This window comes from Dipodomys spectabilis, unplaced genomic scaffold, assembly GCF_019054845.1.
Source record: "Dipodomys spectabilis isolate Male_0828 unplaced genomic scaffold, ASM1905484v1 ptg000266l, whole genome shotgun sequence".
Taxonomy (NCBI): domain Eukaryota; kingdom Metazoa; phylum Chordata; class Mammalia; order Rodentia; family Heteromyidae; genus Dipodomys; species Dipodomys spectabilis.
In genome coordinates, this window is record NW_024870943.1 from 2,095,398 (window position 1) to 2,115,864 (window position 20,467).

General features: G+C 54.1%; 4 protein-coding genes and 1 long non-coding RNA gene across 6 annotated transcripts; 1 reads left to right on the forward strand and 4 right to left on the reverse strand.

Moving 5' to 3' along the window:
- Positions 1-105: 105 nt before the first annotated feature.
- Positions 106-2,105, reverse strand: Cldnd2 (claudin domain containing 2). The gene is made up of 4 exons (XM_042700195.1): positions 1,937-2,105; positions 944-1,084; positions 436-555; positions 106-218 (listed from the first exon to the last, which is right to left on the reverse strand). Exons 1-4 carry the CDS (start codon positions 2,103-2,105, stop codon positions 145-147), a joined length of 504 nt encoding a protein of 167 aa, XP_042556129.1. The 3' UTR covers positions 106-144.
- A 1,232-nt stretch (positions 2,106-3,337) lies between these two features.
- Positions 3,338-4,396, reverse strand: Nkg7 (natural killer cell granule protein 7). Its single transcript, XM_042700194.1, has 4 exons — positions 4,109-4,396; positions 3,882-4,028; positions 3,652-3,786; positions 3,338-3,559 (listed from the first exon to the last, which is right to left on the reverse strand). The coding sequence occupies exons 1-4, from the start codon at positions 4,263-4,265 to the stop codon at positions 3,501-3,503; spliced, it is 498 nt and encodes a 165-aa protein (XP_042556128.1). The 5' UTR covers positions 4,266-4,396; the 3' UTR covers positions 3,338-3,500.
- A 1,462-nt stretch (positions 4,397-5,858) lies between these two features.
- Positions 5,859-10,573, reverse strand: Lim2 (lens intrinsic membrane protein 2). The gene is made up of 4 exons (XM_042700193.1): positions 10,399-10,573; positions 7,480-7,629; positions 6,245-6,379; positions 5,859-6,035 (listed from the first exon to the last, which is right to left on the reverse strand). Exons 1-4 carry the CDS (start codon positions 10,571-10,573, stop codon positions 5,974-5,976), a joined length of 522 nt encoding a protein of 173 aa, XP_042556127.1. The 3' UTR covers positions 5,859-5,973.
- Positions 10,574-11,860: 1,287 nt separating this feature from the next.
- Positions 11,861-13,484, reverse strand: CUNH19orf84 (chromosome unknown C19orf84 homolog). The gene is made up of 2 exons (XM_042700082.1): positions 13,450-13,484; positions 11,861-12,395 (listed from the first exon to the last, which is right to left on the reverse strand). Exons 1-2 carry the CDS (start codon positions 13,482-13,484, stop codon positions 11,861-11,863), a joined length of 570 nt encoding a protein of 189 aa, XP_042556016.1.
- Positions 13,485-14,189: 705 nt separating this feature from the next.
- Positions 14,190-20,269, forward strand: LOC122125654. 2 transcript variants are annotated; one of them, XR_006150771.1, is made up of 4 exons: positions 14,190-14,228; positions 16,480-16,571; positions 18,682-18,812; positions 20,178-20,269. It is a non-coding gene; the product is annotated as an uncharacterized LOC122125654 (long non-coding RNA). The 2 variants fall into 2 exon arrangements; XR_006150772.1 differs by lacking the exon at positions 14,190-14,228 and adding an exon at positions 14,861-14,960.
- Positions 20,270-20,467: the final 198 nt, after the last annotated feature.

Consider the following 20,467-nt stretch of genomic DNA (forward strand, 5'->3'; position numbering starts at 1 on the left):
TCTTTCCCAAGCCTCTCTCTGACCCCATGTGACCCCATATCCGTGTCCCCGACCTTTTTTAGGCCCTGTTCCCATGTCCCCCACAAAAGCACGTGGAGCCGCGGCGCTAAAAACCTCTCTTTATTCTGCCCCAGACAGGCGCAGTCACAGGCACACGGGGAACCCACTGATGGCCTCGGTGCTCTGCACGATCATGTCCGCCAGCAGAAAACAAAAGCCTGGCGGAGGGGAGCACGGGGCGGCTGTAGGGAAGTGGGGCAAGGGGGCGGACGCCAAGGTGGGCCCGGGGACTGGGGATGGGCGGGAGAGGGGTTCCAAGGCCCGGGTCTACGGGAATAGGGAATGGAGACCCCGAAAGTCCCTGTGGGGTTTGCTGGGGCAGGGGAAGGAGGTCCTCCGGGCAGTTTTCCCCCCTCTTCCCACTGTGCAGATTACCCGCGAGAATAGAGAAGGGGAAAGCCAGCCACCCGGAAAAATAGGACCAGGAGAAGAAGACGTCCTGCTTCCACGCATTCTTCACTGTGTAGCCGGTTAAGGCAATCAGCAGCAGCAGCCCTGGGTCACGCCCACCCACCAGGTAAGCTGGGAAGGGGCTGTATCTGGGCTCCGCCCAGAGCACATCCTCCGCCCCTTAGGGCCTGCCTGGTCTATCAGACCTCGTTCACCTCTGCTTTTTCCTTTAGCTCCGCCCCCTCCGAACCAGCCAGAGCCACGCCCCTTGGTTAAGCCTGTGGTTCTGCCCCTCCTCTGGACCCCGCCCCCTCCGCTGGGCTCCGCTCCTCCATGGGCCCCGCCCATGCCCCCTCCGATAGGCCCTGCCCACACCCCCTCCCTTGGCCCCGCCTGACGTCCCTCCGCTCGGCCCCGCCCCTCCGCTCGGCCCCGCCCCTCTCAGCCCCCGGGTCGCCTCTCGCCCACCCTCTGTGGCCTCCCTCCATCTCACCGCTGAGGAAGAGCATGGCGCTGGTAGTCTGGCCCCGCAGCGAGTCGCCCTCTTGGCACCGGATCCGCAGCCCCATCGCCATGGCCACCAAGCCGAAGCCCGCCGCCAGCACCATGCACGCTCCGGTCATGGCCAGCATGGCTGCGGGGGGCGCGCCGCGTCAGCCCGCGCGGGCGACCCGCAGCTTTCCCGACCACCACCCTCCCTGCTGAGCCCCCTCGGCCCGGCATGAGGGGTTCCGACGGGACCGGGGGTCACGTCTGTGCCGGTGGCTCATGGCGCGGGCGGGAGGCGGGTGTCTGTGGGGACCCGGTGGGGCAGGCGGCCACGTCTGAGCCTGGGGTGGGGAGAGGTCCGTGCAGATGTGGGGTGCAGAGGGGTCTGTGCAGATGTTGGGGTGGGGAGGGGTCCGTGCAGATGTTGGGGTGGGAAGGGGTCTGTGCAGATGTTGGGGTGGGGAGGGGTCCGTGCGGATGTAGGGTGGGGGAGGGGTCTGTGCAGATGTTGGGGTGGGGAGAGGTCCGTGCAGATGTGAGGTGGGGAGGGGTCCGTGCAGATGTTGGGGTGGGGGCAGGTCCATGCAGATGCAGGGTGCGGAGGGGTCCGTGCAGATGTTGGGGTGGGTAGGGGTCTGTGCAGATGTAGTGTGGGAGAGGGGTCCGTGCAGATGTGGGGTGGGGAGGGGTCTGTGCAGATGTTGGGGTGGGGAGAGGTCCATGCAGATGTGGGGTGCGGAGGGGTCCGTGCAAATGTGGGGTGGGGAGGGGTCTGTGCAGATGTTGGGTAGAGAGGGGGTACATGCAGCTGTGGGGTGTGCAGTCTGGGAGTGGCCCTGGGGGAGGATCTTGGGGGGAGGGTGGGGGTGGGCTGGGGGAGGGTCTGGGGGGAGGGATGGGGGAGGGGCTGGGAGAGGGGCTGGGGGAGGGGCTGAGTGGGTCTGGGGGAGGGTCTGGGGGGAGGGCTAGGAGAGGGTCTGACCCCAGGGGGCCTCACTCTGGCAGGGAATGTTGGAGCAGTTGCCCTGGACACACTCCTGCCACAGGCCGCTGTGGCCGCCGTGCTGACGGGTCCAGTAGTTGGTGGCGGTAGACAGCACGGTGAGGACATTGGTCAAGAGACTGAGCAGGACACCCCCACTTTGAAGGCTCCGCTTCACCCCCATGCTGCAGGAGCTGCTGCCAAGAACCCCACATGCTTGCCCAGGCCCCCGAGACCCCCCACCCCTGCTGGAGGCCCCATCCTCAGAATCCCCATACTGCAGGCCCTGCCTCAAAACCCTCAACTCCTCCCACCCCCCCTCACCCTTCTGGAGACCAGACCCCCCTCCATTGAAGTCCTCAGGGTTTGGAGCCTGTCCCCCACCCACTCTGCAGTGAAATGTCACTTCCGGGGCCAGTGCCCTCCCCCACACCCCATCCCTACCCACATCTACCTAAGTGACTTACAGCTGCCCAGGGTGTCTTGAACACAAGATCCCAAAGGGGTGGGGAAGGATGGGTCTCTGTGAGGCCCCTGGAGTTCCAGAACTCCCTTCCTCAGTGACCACTTAAAGGGGCAATGTCTGGGTACACACCAGCCAGCAGTTCTCACAGAATGAGGGTAAAATAGCTGGTTGGGGGGGTGGGGAGCTTGGGACCTATGTCTTGGTAGATCAAGCCCTTCTAGAAACTTCTATTCCCTTGACTTTCCAGGCACGCATAAACTCTCCTGGTGTCCTCCCAGGCCTAAGAGTAAAGGAAAGCTGGGGAAAACAGGTTTGAGGCCTGGCTCAAGTGGTAGAGCCACTACCTGGCAAATGCCTTGAGTTCAAACCCCAGGATTTCCCCGCCCCCCCAAAAAAAGACAACAAAAATAACCCATTAGTACAGTCAGAAATAGAAAAAGAAATAGGGAGATAGGAAAGCTTCAGAGAAAGGAAAGGAAATATACAGTTATTTGGAAGACAAAGACAGGAGGATTTCAAGTTCAAGGCCAGTTCAGACAAAGTTAGTGAGGCCCTGTCTCTGGAGGCAAAAAAGGAGCTGGAGCAGGTGGCTCAGGCTTGTAATCCTAGCTAATCAGGAGGCTGAGATCTGAAGATCGAGGTTTAAAGCCAGCCCAGGCAGACAAACCCAAAGAGACTCTTTTCTCCAATTACCTAGCAAAAACCCAGAACTGGAGATGTGGCTCAAATGGTAGAGTACCAGCCATGAATGGAAAGGCTAAGCACGAGAATGAGGCCCTGAGTTGTTCAAGTCCTGGTGCTTCAATTAATAAAAGGGAGCCTGTGTCTACACAGCGTGGAAGTCCCCTACAGACGGGGGACAGATCTGAGCAGCGCTCACCTTCCTCTGGCTTCCCAGGGTCACTACTCTCTGGTTGGCTTCTGTCTTGACTGAAGCTCTTGGGACAATCAAGAGTTGAGCACAATTTTTTATTGAAAGTAAAGGAATCGTTGAAGGACCATGGCCAGGAAGGTGAGATGGAGGCAGAATCAAACATTCCTTTCCCATAGCTCTTAACATCTCAACACAATGCCCCAAACTTGCTTTTTCTTCTTTTCTTTTTTGCCTTCCTTTCACATGGCTTCATAGCCGGGTCGAGGGGCGCTACAGTGAGTGGCCAGACTCAGGGAACCTGTGATGGCCAGACGAGCATTTTAGCACCTTGCCTCCATCCTGCACGCCCAACCCCCCCATGCTCCCCAGGGAAGCGGGCTGGGTGATCACCTGTACACAGCCACAAGATGGCCGAGACCCAGCCCAGGTAGAACGACCAGGAGAAGAACGTCTGAATCTGGGGATGTGGATGCTGGTCCCAGCGCTCGCTGGTATACACGGCCATGGCCACGATCAGGGACAGGGCTGGGGATGAGGATCGGAGAGACAGGGCTGATTCCCTCCGCAGGACCTCCACTGCCACCACCGCCCGGGACCCTGCTTAGGCCTGGGCTCCTCACCTGCAGCAAAGGCTGTGATGGTGGACAGCAGAGGACCTCGGCCTGGCGCGGACAAGGCAGGGATGTAGGACAGGACCAGAAAGGCCACAGACACCAGGCCCAACAGGGCCGCCAGAATGCAGAAACTCTGAGTCACGTGAATGTAGGCTGATGGGAGAGGAGGCTTCTGAGTACCTGGTCCCTGCTTGGCCGTCCCTGCCCGCACCCACGGATCTGTTCCTCCTTACCTGCTACGGGATCCTGGGACCCCCTGGGCCAGAGGCCTGAGTGAGCCGAGAGAGTGGGTCCTAGAGCTACGAACCAGAAATCGGTGCTGACAGCAATCAGGCAGGAAATCAAGCCCAGGGACCCAGCCAGCAGTGCCAGGGACCGGTAGGGCTCCATGGGGGTGATCTCTGGGAGGAGAAGGGGCTGGACTTCAGAGAAAGAAGACACCTGGATTCCCCAGGCCTCAGAGCAGCTTAGGGGTCGGGTATGATGTCAGTCAAGGCTCTTTATACCTCCTCCCTTTCAGAGTTGCGCAGATAACGGATGGCTTCCTCCCCAGCCCCCCCACCCCCCCCTTCAGTCCAGCCCTGTGGTGGGGGAGGGCTCTTGAGGTGTCAGGCCCATGGTGGTTTCAGTGGTGGTTTTAGAACTTGCAGGTTCTGGAGCCCTCTACACTAGAGAGGGCTTCCAGGAAGGGGAGAGGGGGTGGCCTGGGGGGGGGAGGGTAGAGAAGAGAAGAGGCCACCGAGTGGGGGGGGAGTGAGTTAGGTAGGAGGGGACAGTTGGGGACCTGTGTCATGCTTTCCAGTGGTTTTGCAATTTTCTAATGTGGGAGAGGAGGGCCCCAGCTCTAGGGTCTCCACCAAAAGACAGGCTAAGGACCGGAAGTCCAGTGCCAGAGAAGAAAGGGAGAGAGGCAGGGAGGCTCAGACTCCAAGTCTTGGGCTCAAGAGTTTTTGCCCAGAGCAGACAAACAAGAGGAGGAGTAAGGATGTTGAAAGATTGTGGAGAGGAAGTGGCGCTGTAGCTCAAGTGGTAGAGCGCTCTCCTGAGCTCAAGCCCCACAACCGACCAAAAAAAAAAAAAAAAAAGATTGTGGAGAGAATGACAAGACCACGTCTTCACCTAGTCAAAGGCAGGAAGAAATGGGGAGAGGGATCTCCCAAAGGAGGGACAAAAGACAGATACAATCCTCAGATCTCAGCCTCCTGAGTAGCTAGGATTACAGGAGTGAGCCATTGGTGCCCCACCTGGAGTTCTCCTTCTAAGATCACTATTATCTCTAGAATAAGCCTCCATATTTCCACTTACAGAGGCCCCGATAAATTATCATCACAATGAGGTTTCATTTTCCATGATGATCACAGGCGCCTCTATAAATATAGAGCTACTATTACTTGCACAGAACTTAATAAATCACGCTTCTGGGACCAAGCTTCTATTCATATCACATTTATTAGCATGGGGTATCGTAAATATTCTCATGATTAGGATCCACTCAGGAAAGCCCGTGGCACTGGGTCAACACTTGAGGAAGAAGCTCATGACTGAGTGGATGGAGCGCAGGTTAACGTCAAGGCTACAGTCAGTGTGAAGAGGCCGGGTTGGGAGCTGGGGGAATTCTGGGGAGAGCTGCCTGCCCCTCCATTTCTGGAGGGTGGAAGTCAACTTTTCTAGAAGCTGAAGTGCTCTGGTGGAGAATGAGTCTTCCATTCCCAGGTCTCCAGAAACTTAACAATTTGAGGTGACCATTACACAGCACCCCTCCTTCCTTCCCTCCCTCCCTCCCTCCCTCCCAAACACCCAGCCTCCGTTTCTTCCCGCCCCAGCCCCTCATGGATTCACACCTGGGCCTGGTTTCACCTCAGTTTTATTAGACCCTCTAAAGGATTTGCCACTGCACTAACAACCCAAGGGGCGGGTGGGGGCTCCATCCTTGTCCGTGCCCTCCCCTTCCCCCTGGGGACAGGACGCAGGAGTCGGGGGCTCCGCCCAGAGGCCAGGGCTGAGCCTCCTCATTCCCCCAGGAACCAGGACCTCCAGACCCTCCCTCTCCTCTCCGGTGACCTCGGCGTAGCTTCCAGCCATGGCGCTTGGTGGGCGGTCAGCGCGGGGTGGACAGGCGGCGACACTCATGCATGCGGTAGGCGCACATGTAGAAAATCCCTACGGGGAGGGGGAGTGGGGGACAGAGATCTTGCTTTGGTCCCTCCAAAGTCACCCTGCAAGACCCCCTCTGTGCCCACAGCCCCCCGACTTCCCAGCCCTGGTGACTTCAGACTGTCTCTGTGGTCTCTTGTGGCCTCGCATTCCCCCCACCCCACCCAGTGCCCACCTGACTCCCAGCAGCTGCCCTCCTCCCCTCAGCCCTGTACCTGCAAAGAAGGTCATCAGCAGAGACACCCAGCCCAGGATGTAGGACCAGGAAAAGCGCCAGTCCCCAAAGCGCCGGCCCAGGAAGCTCACGGTGACACCAGTGTAAATGGCCAAGGCCAACAGGACGAAGAGGGCTGGGGGGAGAGGGGCGGGGTGGGGGACAGGCCAGGCCTTGCAGAGGCTAAGGGTGGGGCTGGATTGAGAATGAGGTGCAGAAGAGTGGGGGGGGGGGAGGACAGGGTTGGAGGTGTGGCTCAAGTAGTAAAGCACCTGCCTAGCAAGCACAAGGCCAGGAGTTCAAATCCTACTATGCCACATTCAATCAATCACAATGAAGAAAGACCCTGGTCCAGGAAAGGGGGCTGAAGCCTTGGGACTTCCCGAGTAAGAGGAATGTCCTGGATACTCCTGACCACATGGGGAGTTTATGTAAAGATGGCTGGCTCATCTCCTTGGCTGCACACCAGGAAACCCCAACAGGTGACTATATGTTTGGGGTTCTTAGCCCAGCCTTGGAGAGGCAGGGAGAGCTGGAAGTTGAACAGTCCTGGATTGTAATCCCATCAATTACTTGTGAAATAAAACACCAACAAAGCCCCAGCGTGGTGGGACTTAGTGATATCTGCCAGGAAGGAAGAAAGGAAGGAAGGAAGGAAAGGAAGGAAGGAAGGAAGGAAAGGAAGGAAGGAAGGAAGGGAGGGAGGGAGGGGGAGAGAAAGAGAGAGTGAGGGAAGAAGGAAGGAAGGAAGAGGGAGGGAGGGAAGGAGGAAAGAAGGAAGGAAGGAAGGGAAGGAAGGAAGAAGGAGGGAAGGAGAGAGGAAAGGGGGAGAGAGAGAGGGAGGGAGGAAGGAAGGAAGGGAAGGAAGGAAGGAAGAAGGAGGGAGGAAGGGAAGGAAGGTGAAAGGAAAGAAGGAAGGAAGCAAGAAGGAAGGAGGAAGGGAGATTGGATGATCATGGAGTTGGTTTAGAGGATGGGCTGGAGAGTGGGGAATGGGAAGGTGGGCGTGGGAGTGGGGAAGAGGAAGGAAGGGGGAAGGGGAGGGGAGGGGGAGGAGGGGAGGGGTGGGAAGGAGGGAAGGGAGGAGGGAAAGAGGAGGGGAAGGAGGGAGGGGAAAGGAGGGAGGAGGAAGGGAAGGAAGGAAGAGGGAGGAGAGGGAAGGATGGGGGAGGAGGGAAAGGAGGAGGAGAGGGAGGGAGGGGGAGGGGAGGGAGGAAGGGAAGGCAGTTCACTCACTGGAGGCCAGGAACATGATGCCTGCGGAGAAGGGCCGGGAGAGGCGGGTGAAGGTGGACTGCTGCGCGAAGGCCAGGATTCCCATGACGATGCCCGCCGTGGCGCACAGGGCAGACAGGATCATGAAGGCCCGGGTGGCATTCCAGTAGGCTGTGAGAACACCGCAGGTCACCCCTAGCCCCCCTGCAGACCAGGGTGTCCTGTCCTGCTCCATATGTCTGCCTCAGTTCCTCCTCTGCTTCTTAGCAACTGCTCTCCTTTTCTCCTAACAAACTCATCTTCACCCTCCAAAGCCCAACTCTGAAGACCTGCTCTGAGAAGCATCCTCCCTGGCTGCTCCAGGCCATGACTGACTTTGTGTGTGTCCCCTCTAGACAGTTTCCTTCCTGAGGAGAGGGCTGGCTTAATTCTTGGGATGTACCCTCCCACTTGTCCACACAGCTTGGTTTACACAGAAATGCGTGTCCAATATATGTGCACATGTGTGTATGTATGAATGTATGTATGTATTTGATAGATGGGTGGAAGGATGGATAGATGGATAGACCAATAAGATAGACAGACAGATGGATGGATGATAGATAAATAGATAGATAGATATAGACAAACGGATGGAAAAATAGACAAACAGGCAAATGGATGGATGGACAGATGGATAGACCAATGGGTAGACAGACTGACAGATCAATGAATAGATAGATAGAGTATTGATTGATTGAAATATGTAAACATATGGATGGATGGACGGATGGATGGATGGATGGATGGTAAAACAGACCAACTGACAGGTAAATAGAAAGGTAGATGGATGGATAGATACATGAATGGATAGGTAGATAGAAAAATAGATATAGATAGACAGACAGACAGACAGACAGATAGGTCCACGGACCAATGGATGAGTGAGTGGTTAGATGCATGGACAGACAGAGGGAAGGACAGAAGGAAGCACTCCTCCTCCTTCCTGCTACGGGCACTCTGTTCTCACACTCTTTCCCTTTGCTTGTGTGAAGCGCTTTTCACATGTGTGGTGTCTGCCTCCGCCTCCCTCCCCCAGCTCTCCACATTTCGAGGCCTCTCCTCTGCTGTGCTGGCCCAGGGCTGGCTCTTCAGGACAGGCCCTGGGAAGCAATCACAGCCTCGTCCTCCTACTCGGTTGCCCTGGGAGGCCAGCCCAAGCCTCCTGCTCTCATTTGGGAGCAGATTCGAGTTGGCGAGCAAATGAGGCCAGCCAAACCAGGGCAGGATTTGTGCTCGGTGGTAAAGTGCCAGCCTAGCAGATATAAGGCCCTAGGTTTTGACCCCAGCACCACAGCAAAGAGAAGTCGGGTGCAGCGGTACACATCTGTAATCCCTGCTACTCTAGAGGTGGAGGAGGAGGAGAGCTGTCTGATACCGGCTTGGGGTTGGGTAAGGTTACCCCTACACTCCATCTGAAAAAGAAACTAACTGAAAAGGCCGGGAGGGGGGGCGGGGGGAGGCAGCGCCCAGCAAGTGTGAAACCCTGAGTTCAAACTTCCGTAACTAGAAAAAATAAAAAGGACTCCAGAACTTCTGGGTGAGAGGTTGAGGATATTCTGGAAGTGTGCCCCCACCCCCACCCCCCACCCCCCCCCCCGTGCTGCCTGGCAGAGATGGAGACACAGTTCAGAGCCCTCCCTGAGTCGGCCAAGTGTCACAGAGGTCACAAATGTCACCCATGTGAAGTCAGGCAGGTCCCCTGCCTCAGTTTACCTTTGCCACAGGGCTCAGTGACCGTGGGCTCTCCTTCTCTCCCTAGAGCATAGTACTGCTCCATATATATTACTAATTGCTAATTTATTAATATATGACATAAAATATTGTGTGATGTCATATACACCATCAATTATGGTATACTAGATTGCATAATACATTGTATTTAATAGTGTACTTTTTATGATCAGTTTACTATATTCTATATCATATGGATATTATTAATATATTAATATACTATGGATATTACTAATATATAGCATATACCCATGTAATATACTATATCTACTATCTCTATGTAGGAATCTCCCTCCTTCCCTTTCTCTCTCTCTCTCTCTCTCTTTCTCTCTCCTTCCCCCTCCCAGCATGCAGTAAGTACTAACCATTCCTTCACCCAAACCAGGCACGGTTCACCCCTGTAATCTCAGCTATTTGATTTGGGAAGCAGGGATAAGAGGATCATGAGTTTAGGGCTAACCAGGCAAAGTTATCAAAAATGAAATAAAAACCAAAGGGCTGTCTGAGCGCCGGTGGCTCACACTTGTCTTGCTAGCTACTCAGGGGGCTGAGATCTGAGGGTCATGGTTTGAAGCCAGTTGAGGCAGGAAAATCTGTGAGACTCTTAGCTCCAAGGAACCCCTAGAAAACTGAAAGTGGAGCTTTGGCTCAAAGTGCTAGAGCACTAGAGCGCTAGCCTTGAGTGAAAGAGCTCTGGGACAGCACCCACGTCCTGAGTTCAAGCCCCATGACTGATAAAACAAAATAGAACAAAAAAAAACCTAGCAACAAACAAACAAAAAATCCTCAACTGGCGGAGGGCGTGGCTTGCGTGGTAGAGCACTTGCCCAACACGGGACAGGAGGCTCTGGGATCAATCCTCAGTGTACAAAGAAGATTTGGAAAGAAGAGTTCTTCATCCTCTACTCCACACCCCCAGACGCGGGCATGGGCCCTCCCGCCGCCATGGTTCCCAGCAATTGTGCATACGCTTCTGCTCCGGTTGTTCTGTAGACCCCATGAGTCACACCTTTCTGTGTCAGGAAATATCACCTCCCTCCTCAGCCAACCCCCAAACCTGCACACCCCACAGGGCCACTCAAACCCAGTCCTAGAGCCAGCTTCCGCCCCTCTCCTGCTGGTGGCATCCCCTCAGGGACTGCAGGGGCCCTGGCAGGCGCGGCTCACCAATGCTCTCCGTCTGCAGGTAGCACTTGGGGCCCAGGCAGTACCGCCACAGGCCCTGGTGAGCAAAGGACCCCGACAGCCGGTACTGCATCCAGTGGTCCGTGGCCGTGGACACCACCAGCAGCACGGTCCCCACCCAGGCACAGAAGAGGCCGCCACCCATGAAGCTGTACATGGTGACCTGTGGAGGGACAGATGGCAGACACAGGGGGGCACTGGACTCAAGGGACCTAGGAGAGAGGGCCTGGGGCTTGGATTCAAGTCTGACAGAGGAGGCTGGGGCCTGGATCCTCTGGGTCTGAGGGAGGAGGCTGGGGCCTGGACTCCTGGGTCTGAGGGAGGATCTAGGCCTGAGGGAGAAGGCTGTGTCTGGACTCCTGGGTCTGAGGGAGGAGGCTGGAGCCTGGACCCCTGGGTCTGAGGGAGGAGGCTGGGGCCTGGACCCCTGGGTCTGAGGGAGTCGGCTGGGGCCTGGACCAGTGGCTTACAGGAAGAGGAGGCTGGGGTCTTTGGCTGTCTGATCTGTGGTAAGAAACAGGCTTGGATCTGAGGCCCTGAGTCCTAGCTGAGGGGTGGGGATGGGGGACCCCTGGGAGGGGAGGGGGCTGCAACACCCCTCTCTTGAGGACGATCGGCCCACGTCTGGTGCCTACCTGTGTGGCAGAGCCCGTGCAGAGCCCTCCTTCCGCCACAGCCCCTCTGTGCAGACTGAGCCGAGCCAGGTCTCTGTCCTCCCTGTCCTGCAGGTCCCCAAATCCCTTAAGCTCCCCCCTACAATAGACCCATGAGCCACACACACAATGGGCCCCGGGGTCCAGTAGCTTCTAGTGGACAGAAATGCAGTGGTGGCAGAGGCTCCAATGGGAATCGCTGAGGCAGGGATGCTGATGCCCCTCCCCCCCATGGCCCCTCCGGCCTCTCCGTTCCCCGCCCCGCCCCCCCACAGCCCCTCTGGCCTCCCCAAGCCCTCCCTGCTCCTCACAGCACCAGGCGGCCTGAACCAGGAAAGAACTTGCCACCAACGCAGTGCTAGAAGACAACCATCCATTTATTGACCCACTGAGAAGAGCAGGGATACTGCAGGGTGGTGCAGGGGTCCACAGTGCAAGGAGTGCTCAGGGCAGAAAGGGTGAGGAGGCCCGGCCGGGCCCCAAGGAATGAGGATCAAGAAAGGAGAAAGGGGTCTGGATGGGTAAAGAAGGGGAGGGAAGAGTTGTGTGGGGGAGGGGTGGAAATAAGTCAGCAAGAGGCAGGGCTCTGGGGACAGAGGAGCTCTGGGGGACAGGTTGCTGGACCAGGTCTGGGAGTGGAGGTAGCGGGGACAGGTCTGGGACCCCCCCCATCCTGTGACAAGTGGAGACCACACTAGGTGGCCCCAGAACCCACTTCTGAGGCCCTGGACAGGATGTGTGTTGCGGTACCTCTGGTGGGCTAAGGTACCCCAACAAGGCCTCTCTGGGTGCTATGACTCAGACTCCCAGTCCTCAGCCGCGGGCCAGGGGTTTGTGCCTGGCTCCGGATCTCTGGATTCCTTGTCATCCTGGGCCGGGGCTGCCATCCTGGGGACCTTGGGGACAGCCCCGTCATCCCAAGCCCCGCTCCTCTTTGGCTGCTCAGCATCTTCAGCCCCCCACCGCGGCTGGCCCTGACTGGGAGCAGGCCTGTGTTGGACCCCCCGCCCTCCACGGGCCCAGCCCCGGCCCCGGCCTCGGCCCCGGGGTGTGGGGGGGCAGCTGGCCGTGGCCGGCTGGCCGTGGCCTGGCTGGGAGGCACAGGGGCAGGAGGGCAGGGACTGGTAGAGGCTGTAGGTCCCCATCAGAGCGCTGTGTAGGAGGTATGAGAGGGTGTCCAGGCGGATGGGGACGGTCACTGAGGCCAGGTGCTCAGGGAGCCCCATCTGCGCTGGGTTGGAGGTACCCAGGAGCCATGGTGGCAGGGCTGGGATGGTCCCTGGGGTCCGCAACTGGGTCCCAGGAGTTGGCAGGGACTGGTCGTTCCTAGAATGATAGGAAGACAGGTCAGCAGTGGGCCTTACCATTTGCTAGGCAGCCTCTTACCTGCACCATCTTTCCGGGTACAGAGAGCCAACCCTGCCATGGATGGCTTGTGTGTGTGTGTGTGTGTGTGTGTGTGTGTGTTCTGGCTTGAACTCGGGGCCTGGGTGATGTCCCTGAGCTTTTTCTGATCCAGGATGGCACTCTACCACGTGAGCCACAGCTCCACTTCCAGCCTTTTGGTGGCTCATTAGAGATAAGAGTCTCATGGGCTTTTCTGCCTTGGCTGGCTGGCTTCAAACTGTAATCCTCAAAACTTCAGTCTCTGGAGTAAACTGGGACTACACGCATGAGCCACCAGCACCCACTGAAGTTTTCATTTGTTTGGGGGTGGTTCACTAAGGCCTTGCTCACTCCAGCAGACAGGCAAGCTACCATTTTTTTCAACCTGAACCATATCTTTTCATATCCAAGGATGGCTCTGGGTTCCATCAAAGGTGAGTCTTTGAAGGACTGAGTTGGATAAGTATTGAATACATGTGGGCAAGTGGGTGCCACTGGCTCACGCCTGTTATCCTAGCTACTCAGGAGGCTGAGATCTGAGGATCACAGTTCAAAGCCAGCCTGGGCATGAAACTTCGTGAGACTCTTATCTCCAATGAACCACTAGAAAACGGGAAGTGGTGCTGTGGCTCAAGTGGTAGAGCGTTCGGTTCGCCTTGAGCTGAAGAGCTGAGAGACAGCACCCAGGCCCAGAGTTCAAGCTCCATGACCAACAAAAACAAACAAACAAAAAATGTGGGCAATTATTGTTTTCTCCTGCCCCACAGCTGTCCCCAGCTCCTGGTTGTTTGTTGTTGATATTTCTCTTGTTTGATAAATTTGGTTTCTACTTCCGTCCTGCCTCCCTCCCAGGTCGGCAAGGGCCTGCGCCTCTATGTGTGGAGCAGGGCCTTGGTTATCCTGATCACCCTGGGGTCTGCTCTGCCCCCGCCCCCCCGCCCTGTGACTGTCCCCTCCTCTGAGGGGGCGCTGGCTCCTTGGGGTCCCCGCTCACCCTTCAGATTCAGCTTTGTCTTTTTGCTGCTCCATCTTCACGAGAGAGTCTGAATTTCTTCTAGAAACTTCACCTCAGTTCTTCCAGCGCCCTTGGGATGTGGGGAAGGCCCGTAAAGGAAGAAGGCAGGAATTCGCCCACGTGTGCAGTAGGCCCGGGTCTGCCTCCGCCCCGGGTCTGCCTCCGCCATGCGTGCTCAGATTCAGCAGAATCTGGTCTCCTTCCGCGGGGGGGGGGGGGGGGGGGGGGCACCTGCGCAGACCCAGGGTCCAGACCCCAGCCTCCTCCCTCAGACCCAAGGGTCCAGGCCTAGTCTTCCCTGAGGCCCCGGACCAAGCCCCAGCCTTCTTCAGACCCAGGGGTTCAGGCCCAACCTCCTCCCTCAGACCCAGGGGTTCAGGCCCAACCTCCTCCCTCAGACCCAGGGGTCCAGGCCCAACCTCCTCCCTCAGACCCACCGATCCAGACCCCAGCCTCCTTCTTCAGAAGGAAGAGGAGAAGGATGTAAGGATGTTATCATGGAGGTTTGCTAGTCCAGTGGAAAAAAGAGCCAAGGCAAAGTTAGTGAGCAGTGTTTTCCCCCTCTGGAATAGGCTGGGTTTTTTAGTTGTATGTTTGTGTGTGTTAAAAAATGTTTTAAATATTCATTTTGGATTTTTTTTTTCTTTTGGGCTGATCCAGGGGCTTGAACTCAGGGCCTGGGAGCTTTTTTTGCTCGACTAGTGTTCTACCACTTGAACTACAGCTCCACTTCGGATTTTTTTGGTGGTTAATTGGAGGTAAGAGTCTTGATGGACTTTTCTGCCCCAGGTTGGCTTCGAACTGTTTCTCAGATCTCAGCCTCCTGAATAGCTAGAATTATAGGCCCGAGCCACCAGCGTCCGGCTGGGAGTAGCTTTTGATTTCTTCTATTACTGGGGTTAGGGTTTGATGAAATCCGCAGTAGCTGGCCCTTTAAGGCCAGCTCCCTGCCCCATAGTCGCTGAGGCCGGAGGCGGGGTCTTGCGTTGCTAAGGAAATGCCTTTTACCCAAAATTGAATGGCGAGTTCTGAGAAGGAAAACCAATCAACGTCTTCAGTGGGGTAAGCGAGGCTTCTGATTTGCCAGAAACTCTTTGCCGCCTGCCACTCAATGTTAGCCGCAGTCTCATCTATGATTGGCTGGTGACGCCTAGAAGGCGGGTGGTTCTGCTTGTCTCTCTGCTATTGGCTATGTTTCTGAGTGACAGCCGCTCCCCGGCTCTCTAATTGGCTTCCACAGCTGGGTGCTTCTGGGAGGCGGCTCTGCTCGGGCTCCAAGTATTGCACTTGCTCGTGTGGGTCTGGGGGTTGGTGTCCTGTGGAGGCTGGGCCAGCTGGAAAACTAGATCGAATTCTGGAGTGCATCTGATCATACAAAATAATTTATCGAAATGAGCTCCAGGAAATGAAAGCAATAGGTTTTTTTTTTTTTGCTGCTTTTGTTTTCCTTACTTTTTGTCCTGTTTGCTCATTGATACGTCTTCGGGAAGGTAAAGGGGGCACAGAAATCGTGAGACAAAGGGTGAACAAATGCAGCAGTGGTACTCACTAGACACTGTGTGGAAAATGAACTGTACAACGTGGGGACTGGAGGGAAACGCTGGGAGAGAGCGAAGGAAAGGGTGACACTGTGCTAAAGAAATGTACTTGATTTATGTAACTGTCACCCCCTACATCACTTTAATAATAACAATTAAAAAAAGAAAACCTGGAAGGGTGAAGGGCATCACGGACGCTCACCGCCTCTTCCAGAGCTTAGGATCAGCTCCTTTCTGCCTCTGACCTGTCACCAACCATTAGAGGTCCAAGATCTGACGTTTTAGGGCTCTTCTCATTCCACATGGGCTCAAAGAGTCCCTTAAGTACTTTTCCTTTCTCTCTCTCTCTCTCTCTCTCTCTCTCTCTCTCTCTCTCCTCCTTCTCCTCTCCCTCCTCTCCCTTCTCTTCCTTCTTCTTTTTTTCTCCTACTAAAGGGATCTGGGGTCTTGCTTCCCCATGAAGTGTTCACTCATTCAAGCCCTCATGAAACCCTTCTAAATGCAAAGATGAGGACAAGGTTTGTCCGTGAAGGGCCTTGGCACTGTCTCCTCCCTCCTTTTCTAGGTGCAGGAGGGCATGTGTTCCTACATTCCCTGCCATCTCCCCATGCCTAGGGTTGTGTGTGTGTGTGGGGGGGGGTCCTTTCTCAGACCTTTAAGGTTGCAGGGTCATCTTTGAACTTTGCCCTGGGAATGCTACTTCTTAAATCTCCAGGGTCTCTTAATAAGGGCACCAGTCCCATTCGGGAAGGTCTCATCCTCATGATTTAACCATCTCCCAAGAAATCATAGTCAGGCATAGTCACAGGAAGGCTTGGATTTCAGTACAGGATTTGGGAGCTAGAACAGCCATGGCTCACGTGGCTGAGGTAAAGGTCGATGCCTACCTTTAGGGCATCTCATCCCAAAAGGCAGCAAGAGACCATGTGTGGTGGGGAATTGGAGGAGGTGGGGATCTCAAGTCTCAGATCAAGAGACAAAGAAACTGAGAAAGTTTCTGTGGATACTCAAGTCTTTGTATATTTGCTCTAAGAGAGCTGGCACACAGAGGACCTGCTCCTGCTGGACAGGGAAGTAGCTTCAGCCAACAAAGGTCACAGCTATAGCCAGTTAGGCCAAGAGTTACTTGTCCTTTAGTTGTCTTTCCTTTAGGTTAAAGTATTTTGAGAAATAAAACTACAAAATAAAAATAGAAATAAAAAAAACAAAAGAGTCTTATAGGCAACTGGTCTACCTCTAGTGGGTGAGGAGGGGAGGCAATGAGATTTGAACTGACTTTGAGGTTAAGATTTAAGACCAGGCTCAGCTTTAGTAACCAGTACTGACTGGAGAGTTACATAATGCAATAGACATTGCTAAAAGGATGAGAGTTTTGTTTTAGTGGAACTGGGGTTTGAACTCAGGGCCTCATGCAGGCCCTCTACCACCTGAAATGTAACTCAACTCTCTTTCTCTTTGGTTATTTTTTAAGGTCGGGTTTGAATTTTTTTTAAACTGGACCACAATTTTCCTACCTAAGATTTTCTGAGGAGTTGGGATTACAGCCATAAACTACCATGCCTGGTAAGAAAAGCTTTTTGTTGTTTGTTTTGGTTGGTCGTGGGGCTTGAAGTGACAGCCCGGGCACTGTCCCTGAATTTTTTCACTCAATAGTAGTACTTGACTACTTCAAGCCACAGCTCTACTTCTGCAAGAGAAGGTTTAGCAGGGTATGTAATTCAGGCAAGGAGTGTAGCTCAAGAGCAAGCAGTTGCTTGGGTGCATAAGGCCCTGGGAAACCACACCAAATCACCCCACCCCACACCGTATCACACCACACCACAGAGCACAGTTGGATCCATGATGATAAAAAAATAGATCTGTTTGTGTGTGTGTGTGTGTGTGTATTGCTCTTCAGCTCAAGGTGAATGCTCTACCACTTGAGCCACAGCGCCACTTCTGGTTTTCTGGTGGTTTATTGTAGATAAGAGACTCATGGACTTTCCTGCCCCAGTTGGCTTTGAACCATGATCTTCAGACCTCAGCCTCTGGAGTAGCTAGGATGACAGGCGTGAGCCACTGATGCCTGGCTTCTGTTTTATAATTTATACATACTAGTTTCTGACTAACAGACTCAAAGGAGTATGTGGCAATGTCCAAAGTCCAAGCTGGGTTTTCTGACACCAAACATTGTGGGGCTCCCCACCCCCAACTTACACACTTACTTTTAACCAAGAAGATTGGATAAAAATGCCTTCTCAGGGGCTGGGAAGGTGGCTCAGTGGTAGAGCGCTTGCCTTGCATGCCTGAGGCCCTGGGTTCGATTCCTCAGCACCACATAAACAGAAAAAAAAAAGCCAGAAGTGGCACTGTGGCTCAAGTGGTAGAGCGCTAGCCTTGAGCCAAAGAGCTGAGGGACAGCGCCCAGGCCTAGAGTTCAGGCCCATGACCAGAACCTCCCCCCCCCCAAAAAAAATGCCTTCCCATAGCTGGAGATGCTGCTCAAGTGATAGAACACCTGCCTAGCAAGGGTGTGGCCCTGAGTTCAATCCCAGTACCACCATAATAAAAATAAATAAATGTGCCAGAGTTTAAATTAAACAAAGAAAAAAATACCTTCCCTGTCTCCACATCTCAAGCTCTTTTTTTCTTTTAATTGTGAGAATACTGAACAGAGGGTTACAATTACATGGTCAAGGTTATGAATGCATTTCTTATCAAGCATTGTTGCCTCCTCCTTTGTTTCCCCTTCCCATCCTTTCCCATCCCCCCCCCCCCGCCCCCTCACCTCCCTCACCCCACATCTCAAGCTCTTATTGCAGAAGTCAGGGCCTTAACAAACCTATGTCAGAGTTACAACTTTTGGGCCAAATTTGTTACTCTGGCAACACAATCTTCTGAGTCCCAAGGTCAAATACACGTTCCGGTGTTGCAGTCCTGGTGTGCCTGGTGACTAGGAGAGAAACAGAATCTCTTTTCCCTTGGGTAGCGAGTGCTCTACCACTTTGAGCCACAGTTCCACTTCCAGGTTTCTGGTGCCTAACTGGAAATAAGAGTCTTATGGACTACTCTGGCTGGGCTGGCTTTGAAATGCAATGCTCAGATCTCAGCCTCCTGAATAGTTAGGATCACAGGTGGGAGCCATTGGCACCTGATTTGTAATTTGGTTTTCCTATGTGTACTGCATTCTGGTGGCCAACTTCAGTCCTTGCAGCTAGTTCATTTGTGTGTGTGTGTGTGTGTGTGTGTCTGTCCGTGTGCACGCACACTTGTACTGGGATTTAACTCAGAGCCTCACACTCTCCCTTTTGCTCAAGACTGGTGCTGTATCACTTGAACCACAGATCCACTTCCAGCTTTTTGCTGGATAATTGGAGAAAAGAGCCTCATGGGTTTTTCCTGCCCGGGCTGTTTTTAAACTGTGACCCTCAGATCTCAGCCTCCTGGGTAGCTGGGATGACAGGCGTGAGCCACCAGCATCCCGTTTGCTCATTCCCGTGTTAATGTTCCCTACCCAGAGGCTGTGGCACACAGAGCTAGGAAGGGAAGCAAGCCAGCCATGACCCTGGCCATGACATCAGTGACCAGCAGGTGTCACCATAAGGGCCTGTGGGTGACAGGTGACTGGAGCAAGGCCAAGCAGTCCAGAGGACAGCCCTGACACTCTGTCCTCTGCTTCCACCTCTCTCTCTAGAGCTGTCCCCATCTTGGGTGAAGCCCGCAGTGGCCTGAGGCAGCCTCAGGGGGTGAGTCAGGGAACAGCTGTGACAAACTCAGAAAACCTCCTGTCAGTCATCATGAAGCTCATGGGAGATTTGGATCTTGGTAAGGTCTGATTTTCTGAGCCAAAGATCCATCGTTGCCAATGTCAGACATTCATAGCTAATGTGTGGGAAAGAGTCTACAGTTCATAAAGTGCTTTTGTCTATACAATCTTTCCTTCCTTCCTTCCTTTTTTCTTTCTTTCATTCTTTCTTTCTTTCTTCCTTTCTCCTTCCTTCCTTCCTTTTTTCCTTCCTTTCCTTCTTTTTTTTTTTTTTTTTGTCGGTTGTGGGGCTTGAACTCTGGGCCTGGGCACTGCCCCTCAGGTTTTCAGCTCAAAGCTAGTGCTCTACCACTTAAGCCACAGCACCACTTCCAGTTTTCTGAGTGGTTTATTGGAGGTAAGAGTCTTTTGGACTTTTCCTGCCCAGGCTGGCTTTGTACCTTGATCCTCAGATCTCAGCTTCCTGAGTAGCTAGGATGACAGGTGTGAGCAACCAGCCCCCAACCCTTTCCTTCTTTATTTGGTCTCATTCTGGGTTTTGAACTTGGCCTGGGTGCTATCCTTGAACTCCTTTGGCTAGAGGCTAGCACTCTGCCACTTGAGCCACAGCTCTACTTTCTGCTTCTTCTGTGATTAATTGGAGATAAGAGTCTCATGGGCTTTCCTGCCCAGGTGCCTTCACACCACAATTCTGAGATCTCAGCCACCTGAGAATGTAGGATTACAGTTCTGAGTCTCTGGTGACCAGTTCATTCTTCCTTCTCTTTCTATTTCTCTCCTTCTCTCTCTTCACCTCCTCCTCCTCTGTCCCTCTTCCATCTGTCTCCTCCTCCCCAATTTCTCTCTCTCTGTCTTATGGTTGCATTACATACTAATCCTTCTCCTTTTAGTCTGTTTTCCAAAGAAGGTCTTGTGCTTGTCCCTGGGCTAGCCTGGAACTGTGATCCTCCTTTCCCTACTTTCCCAGTAGGCAGGATCACAGGTGTGCTCCATCTGGCCTCCTCCTTTCTTGCTCTCTGCACTGCTTGTGATTTAGGAGAGCCCCCTGCAGGACAGATTGTGAACTGTTGGAAGTACTGTGGGTTTAGAGTGGAGGCCCATGGTGACTGGCTCCCCTCCCCCCACTTCCTTCCTCCCCCTCCTCTCTTCTCCTGGGTCTTGAACTCAGGTCCTGAATAGCCTCTTTGTACTCAAGGCTAGCACACTACCCCTTGAGCCACAGCCACATTTGTAGCTTTTTCTGAGTGGTTAATTGGAGATCAGAGTCTCATTGCCTTTTCTGCCTGGGTCAGTTTTGAACCGTGACCCTCACATCTTAGCCTGCTGAGTAGCTAGGATTACAGGTGTGTGGGTCTCTCTTATGCTCCTCTGTAACATTTTCTTCTTTTTAAAAAAATTTCACTTTTCACATTTTTGTGTTGTAGAATTGAAAGCAGCACCTGTGCATGTTGGAAAAGCGCTCTACCATGAACCATGTCTCCACAGAGAGAACCAATAAAGGGCACAGGATGTGATACACAGTACTCCTGCAGGTTCAGTACTGTGATCCTGGCTCAGTTCTGGGAGGGTCTAAAGGCTGCTTGCTGGAGGGTTTTCTTGTGGCTGTCATTCTAGTATTGAGACTTGAACTCAGGGCCTGGGTGCTATCTCAGAGGTTTTTCCTTCAAGGCAGGTGCTCTCCCACTTAAACCACAGTTATACTTCCAGCAGGAAC